At 39.0% G+C, this 7,901-nt stretch overlaps 1 protein-coding gene across 1 annotated transcript; it reads right to left on the reverse strand.

Annotated features, from left to right (window-relative positions):
• Window positions 1–3,808: 3,808 nt before the first annotated feature.
• LACBIDRAFT_330413 (uncharacterized protein) lies at window positions 3,809–4,779 on the reverse strand (the record flags this gene model as incomplete). The annotated part of the gene is made up of 6 exons (XM_001884743.1): window positions 3,809–3,848; window positions 4,014–4,121; window positions 4,174–4,281; window positions 4,334–4,441; window positions 4,531–4,567; window positions 4,737–4,779. 6 exons carry the CDS (start codon window positions 4,777–4,779, stop codon window positions 3,809–3,811), a joined length of 444 nt encoding a protein of 147 aa, XP_001884778.1.
• Window positions 4,780–7,901: the final 3,122 nt, after the last annotated feature.

Below are 7,901 nucleotides of genomic sequence, written 5' to 3' on the forward strand. Positions count from 1 at the left end.
TGAGGATCCCCCTTTTGGAGTGTCTCTTTGATCACTTACCCTCTACTGCACGTGTGGGTGTACTCTATGATATTGGCTGTCAACTTCATCGAAGTTGTGTTAAATGGGGTTTTCTAAAAGACTTTCATGATCGTTTGATATGGGCTATCTCAGTGTTTCATGCTTATGGTCATGAGTGGGCTTGCCAGCTTATTTACCATCCAAGAAAGTGTACTGGTTTTGGATTAACTGATGGTGAAGGCTGTGAAAGATTCTGGAGCTCAATTAAGCTTTTGATTCCGTCACTGTGTGTTAGTGGCTACTACACACGTATCTATACAATTGATACCCAAGTGAAACATCTGGACTGCAAATCTCTCATGGGTCTGGGAGACTGGCTAAGGAGAAAATGGAATGCTGCTATTCTGCGAAGAAATGAGGCTACAGCTGTTTTGGCTGAACTTCAGCAGAAAAATATCACTGAAGATCTCTTGAGAACAAATTGGGCTGCTCAGATGGCTCACCAGACAAAACCAAGTCCCAGGCAAGGAAAAAACTTGGCGGACAAGGTTATTCAAGAGATTTTGGAGCTAAAGGATTCTATGACAGAACTCAAAACAGAGCTATATAAGTTTGAGACAATGATTCAAAATAGTGTTCGCAGGTCCAGTCTACAGGACTGAAAATATACATAGGACTGAACTGGACTGAACCATGGTCCGGTCTTTTCCAGTTGCCAGTTGCCCACATTTGTGATCAGTCCAGTTGCCAGTTGCCATGTTTTTGTAAATATATAAAAACCGAAAAAGACCGGTTTAGACCGGTTGCAACCGGTCTTTCGTCTCATCACATATTGTACCTTACTTGTGCACATTTTACTTAATTTTCGGTCCCTGAATCATCAAAAACGGTCAAGAATTGGTTGAGATATGGCCAAAAACATTTTTATACGCAATTTGAATGTATGTTCTCTCCGTTTTCACCATATCTCAGTCAAATCTTGACCGAATCGCTTCAAATTTTGGCCAGCGTACGGAGAATTAAATTATCTATCTACGCATGCTATATACATGAGGTAACATTTAATATATCTGGCACAATAAATTTTTCAACAAAAGACCGGTCGCAACCGGTCTGGACCGGTTTTTTTTGCGTTGTGGACCGATTAGGACCGGTCCAAAGCGGTCCGGTTGCGGTCCCTCAATATTTGGATCGGTCTAGACCGGTTGCGGTTGCCAGTTGCGTCGTTTTGAGGTAAAAAACTGGACTTAACTGGACCTGCGAACACTAATTCAAAAGGGGAAATATGATGATGGCTGGGATGTTTCAGATGTTAGACTGCATCTGGAAGATCTTAAGGAAAAATTTGAGAAGACTGAGAAGTCATTGAAGTCTAAAAGTGCCACATTGGGAGCTGATAGCCGTTTAAATCTTGAACGCTTGCTGGGCAATAAGTTCCTTCGACTCCGGGTCAATGCTTTAGCTGTGAAACAACACTTGAGAAATCGTCTGCAACAGCGCAAATTTGAACTAGATAGTTTAGAGCGAGCATATCGTAAGACAACAACCAATAGTAAGTGACTGAGCCAACTTTTTGAAAAAATGGGGACTTATATTCTTTTTGAAGCCAAAAAACTACAGGAACATTCAGAATCTCAAATAAAGCGCAAAGAACCAGGAATTCAAAAGTTGGCCAAGAAATATAATGATATCTGTGCTGAACTGGAAAAGATGATTAAAAGAAAAGAAAGTCCTCGTGGTGCATGTGCACCACACAGAATAGCCACTGATGGCCTGTTCAAACTAGATGTTGATGATGACATCTGGCAGGATGTTGGTTTAGATGACATGGATCTCTCTTCTGGCAGGGAAATCCCACAATGGCTGGGTGATGAAGGTGTGCGGAAAGGAATTAAATCATTATTGGAGCTGGATCGATGCCAGGAAGAGCTGCGACGATTGTCCTATGAGCGTAGTGCAATGCAAGAATGGTTTGCAGAAGAGTGGAAGTGTGTTATGATGGCTATGCAAAGTGAGCAAGATCAAGATGTTAGGTATCAACTGGAGTTACATGCATATACTTTGCTATGTCTATGCAACATCTGGCAGGATAAAGTACGCTTAGTGATTCCACACAAGACAATGAGTCCATCTTGGGGTCCAACAGTTGAGGAACTTGCACTGGCCCGAACCTGGGAATCATCTGAAATGACAATGGAGAATGAGATTGATGGTGAAGAAGAGGATGAGAGTGATGATGATGAAGACCAAGAGGATGATGGTGAAGAGCAAGAGTTGCTTGAAGCTGTTGAAATGGTAGCACTTTCTGATGAGTTCCGTAATAGTTACATGCAATAGTTGGAATGTACTGAATTGAATAGCATGTGAAAAAATAGACTTCTGGGTGTGGGCCAGTGCTTTGCATGGCATGTATGAGTCCTTTCTGTGGACTCTAAATTTAATATTAGGAAATTGGTCATGTAATCACTTTATGATTTTCTGAGTTTTGTTCTATATTTGCAAATAGACCCTGAGCTCTGAGCCTAGCCATCAATATCATAGCAACAATGTGTGCTATTCTTATTTTTCTTTGATTTTTTTTTGATTTTATAGCAAATTTTCCCAATTTTATAACTATTTTTCTGTTTATGGTAAAATATTCCCACAGTCCTGTCTGCATATATCTCAGGAAAGAGGATGGTTAGTTATATTTTGTGACCTATAATAGCATGCTCTATATATAACTATTTTTTTGTTTATGGTAAAATATTCCCACAGTCCTGTTTGCATATATCTCAGGAAAGAGGATGGTTAGTTATATTTTGTGACCTATAATAGCATGCTCTATATATTTGTGATGAATTTCCTTTTTTGGGTTAAAATTCCCATGGTATCAGAAGCACAGCCTCTCACTTAGCTCCATAAACAACAATTGTAGCCCCTTTCCTTACCTTTATAGATATATATAAATAATGTCATGCAGACCATTCCTCATTGAGAAAAACACAAAATACTGAAAAAATTGGACACTTTTTGGAAATTGTCATGCATTTTTGACCAATATCTCAAAGAGCAAGAAAGCTGGTCTCAAGATATAGTCACATTGCATGATATGACAATATTTTTACATGGTTGTCTTGATTTCCATATTTGGATATGGACCCTGAATACTGGACACAGCCCCTTCAACACCATGGCAACAGAGAAGATCACTCTTAATTTTTGGGTATTTTTTTCTGATTTTCTGGCAACTTTTAGGTGGTTTCTATATTTAGATATTGACCCTGAACCCTGAACAAAGCCTCCCCACCTTACTAAGCAATATTCTGATTTTTACATATTTTTTGCTGATTTCTTTTACCATTTTTCCTGATTTTATGGCTGCTTTTCTGTTTAAGGGAAAAGGTTCCCGCGGTGATGAAAGGTAAATGAATCAATGAATGAAAAATTTGCCTAAGTCCTCAGTTGATAAAGAATGAGTCTTACTCGTAAACTCGTAAGGACTCATAACATATGAAGGTCAACAACGAATTGGAGATAAACACACATAATTCAGTTGGCGAGCCAGGATCTGACATAGAAGGTGAGGAAATTGTTATGAGTCCTCTGAGTTTACGAAGAGACTCGTTTATTACCCAGGATCTCAGGACTTTTTTCAGCGCGGTAACGCTGAAATTTGACTTTCTCCCACGAAAGTGATTTCTTCCCACGATCATCTGCTTGGTTCGCCTACATCACTTCCCTAGTCTACTTGACCATTCCTTGATTATTACTGTCTTTTAGCCCTATCCAGGTTGTCGTTGATGTAGCTTGTGGCTAATATATTGCTCTATCTGGCTTCCAGACTCTGATGAATGAATGCATTGCCTCTATTTTCATGTTCATGCAACTCAACTTGTTTACATTGAAGGTACAACAATTAAGGTCCTGACAACTTGTGCAAATGAGCCCATGCTCTGGTGAAACAGGCCACAGGAATGTACTGAGCAGTTGGTGAGCATAAGGCAAAAAAGCGAAAATACAAACCTACTTACCTGGATGGGAACTCAACCATTTTGTAAATGGCTTTGTGGAGCATGTTTGTGGAGTGTGTAGGTATTGAATTGAGTCCACACCCATGCAAAATGGACCAAAGGAAGGTACTGAACAATTGGTGAGCATAAGGCAAAAAAGCAGAAATACAAACCTACTTACCTCAATGGGAGGTTGACCGTTTTGTAAACGGTTTCATGGAGCTTGTTTGTGGAATGTGTAGGTATCGAATCAAGTCCACACTCATGCGAAACGGACCACAGGAAGGTACTGAACAATTGGTGAGCATAAGGCAAAAAAGCGAAAATACAAACCTACTTACCTCCATGGGAAGTTGACTGTTTTGTAAACGGTTTTGTGGAGCTTGTTCGTGGAATGCGTAGGTATTGAATCGAGTCCATGCTCAATCAAAATGGACTGCAGGAAGGTACTGAGAAGTTGTGAGCATAATGGTGAATATTCCGCATCAAAAGGAACGACTCACAAGTTGAGTCACGGAAATTTCCGAAAATGACGTACTTCCCTTGCGGGCTACCTTCTAGAGATTCTGTGCACCCTATAACATCCCAAAATCAACATTGAAATGACTCCCACTTATTTGTGAATATTTGTTACTGTTTAACCTGTATATCAATAGTCTTTTAATTGATCAGATGTAAAATTTATCATCTATTTCGTTTTTGCAACTGTTTATTTGTGTTTGTTTACTGGGAACGTAACATCACCATGACCACAGAAATGAGGAGTACCCATCACAAAAGAAATCATGTTATTTGGATCAAAACTCGCTGAGTTATACATGAATCTGTATTTATTACCGAAAATGGTAACTGATCTGAGATCTACTATGACGCACGAAACTGTCCCCCATCAAGCGATCGGGAAATGTTCGTGCGTCATCGCTTCTTGAGTTCCAAGCGTTGCCTAAAGAAAAATGTGTAACTTTACCAAATCAAGTCCAATTCAGATGAAATAAAATGCAGAAAAAATGTAAAATTTCAGGGATCATACCTGTATACAATTCATTATGTAATAAGGTCAAAGTACAAATAAACATACTTTTTCAAAGAAGAATCTGAAGCTCACCATCATAAAATCTAAAATAAATGAAATAAAACACCGAGAAAAATACAGTGTGTTTTTATGTATATTATGTAATAAAAGCTATGTGCACAAAATCAAGCTAATGCAAGCTTTTTCAAATGAAGAAGTAGCAATAAATTGGCACAAAAATTAGAAGAACATGGCTGATGGTGCTCACTGTTGGTGACAACATTTGAAAACACTCTCAGGGTCTCTGGTAAATTTCCATATATGGCACTCAGCATTTGTCCAACTGAAAAATAGCAATTAAATGGCAGAAAAAATGGAAAACAATTGAAGAATGGTGCTAACTGTTGATGTTGATGTTAGGACTGTTTCAAGGGTCCCAGGTGCATTTCCTTATATGGAAATTTATTCAACAATTGCCAGAAAATAACACAAAAATCAGAGAAAGTTGGAATATGGTGCTCATTGTTAGCAATGATGTTATGAGTCCTCTGAGTTTATAAAGACACTAGTTTGTTACTCTCTGATCTCAAGGATTTTTTCAGTACTTCTAACACTGAATCTTGCCTTTCTTCCCATGGTTTGATGATGTTGTCAAACATTTTTTGAAAGGAAAAATAGCGATAAAAACAGAAGACAAATCAGGAACAAATGGGGGACAATATGCATTGTTGATGACAATGTTGGGGACCATTTTCAGAGTACATGGCATATTTTCAACTGAGGTAATGTGCACTTTTTGAATCAAAAAATGGCAATATAATAGTGGAAAAATCAGAAAGAAATTGAAGGAAGATGCTCACTGTTTGTGCAATACTGGGGAGCATGTTCAGGGTCCAGAAGAAAATTCCATACATAATAATCTAGTTAAAAATAGCTATAAAGGACTGGAAAAAATTAGTGAAAATGGAGCATAGTACTTATTGTCGCTTTCAAGGTAGGGACTCTCTGTAAGGTCCAGTATTTTATATACATGGAAATATACAATTTGTCCAATAAAAAATAGCAATAATATATATAATGGGTATAGATCTGATGGGCTTTCAGAAGGTGGTCACATGACCAGTTTCCTAAATAATCAAAAATGTGAATGCTGTGGTGCTGCATTGTGGCTTCCTGAATATAAAAAGGACTCGTATCTGCCATGCTTGCAATGGCCCTCTTACACAAGTTGGAGAGGATGACTGTGATTCAATTTCTGGGAAAAGAATCATAGGTGAGTCCACTACTTGATGATCGAGGAATGAATGTCCAACTAATACCTGTAAATGAAGGTCGATGCAAAGGAAAGGCTGGCTGTCTGGATTGTGCGTACAGGCCTAAGTTCATTATATCAGGAACATGGCGGAAAGACTGAATAAAAAGCAGAACACAAACCTGAGTGATGATAATGAAAGTTCATGGCGATACCAACAAAGCAGAAAGTGAAGTTGATGGTTGAGATGAACGATGGGGAAAAAAACACTAAGTCCTACACCAGACAAATTCACTCATTCACTATTTTCTATTATTTGGAGCAAAAGCAATTTATCAAGGGACACTTGTTCAATACAGCTGCAGCTATGACGTTCGATGGAATACCAAACATCCACCCTGATCCCAGCTCCAGAACGTGACCCTGCAAAGGGGTAACTGACAGAATATGCATATAACAATATACGCCACAAATGTATACTAGTGGCGTTAGAGGTTCCTCAAACCAGTTAGGGTTTTCAGAAACAGAACTGCATGACCAAATAGGGTAGGCATACAGCATTAGAACAGCATAGGTAAAACCACAGTTTTTCATGAAGTTATCACAAAAGCTAACTAATTACCTGGAGTGTCTACAATTTCAAACAAGGTTTAACAACGACCGAGAGGAACAAACAATCTATGGGTTGGTAATTTCCAAAACCCTCTAGTGAGTATTATATTGAGCTAAAGAGTGCCACAGGGATTCAAAATGCATCGGAAAATATGTCTAGCCAAGTCATCCGTTGATATCGCACCATATTTTGTCAAAAACCCTCTAGTGAGTATTATATTGAGCTAAACAGCGCCACAGGGATTCAAAATGCATCGGAAAATATGTCTAGCCAAGTCATCCGACAATATCGCACCATATTTTTTTCAAAAACTCTCTAGTCAGTATTATATTGAGCTAAACAGCGCCACAGGGATTCAAAATGCATCAGAAAATATCTAGCCAAGTCATCCGACGATATCGCACCATATTTTGGCAGGGCTCATCAACCACTGCAGATCTGTTGGTAAGGCCACCAAAAACTCCAAGAGAATCAAACCCACCCCACCTTCTGTAGTTGGAACACTTTACCAGTCACAGTACATCGTTCACTACAATGGATTCTTTTTACAACAAGATAGAAGCATGCAAGTACCCTCTTTAACTGGATGTGTAGAGTCACTAATTTTATATACTAGGTGATCTGCTTGAGGCCGTCATAACTGCTAGGACAACGAAGGGTCCAAAGGTTGTACAATTGGCGTATTTTAATTCGGTGAGCAGTGGTATAGTGTTATAGATTATCTGAGACATACTCACACCCCAATAACAGGTGGATGGAATGTCTGATTTACTTGTGTAAGAGGCCATTGCAAGCATGGCAGGAACGAGTCCTCATTTCCAAGGCCATTATTGCCCTAGACTCTAAACAGGGTACCCTAGCATCATCATCAATGTGTAGCATGCTAGTAAGTATCCTACCTATCCTACCTATCTACCCTTTCTACCTCCTGAGACTTGCCTCCATTGATTGACCCATATGCCCACTCTTCATTCTTTGTATCACCACACATTACGCTTTATGTAATCACTGTAATTTACCTTGTGTATGTAC

Source organism: Laccaria bicolor, genomic scaffold (genome assembly GCF_000143565.1).
Source record: "Laccaria bicolor S238N-H82 LACBIscaffold_27 genomic scaffold, whole genome shotgun sequence".
NCBI classification, from domain to species: domain Eukaryota; kingdom Fungi; phylum Basidiomycota; class Agaricomycetes; order Agaricales; family Hydnangiaceae; genus Laccaria; species Laccaria bicolor.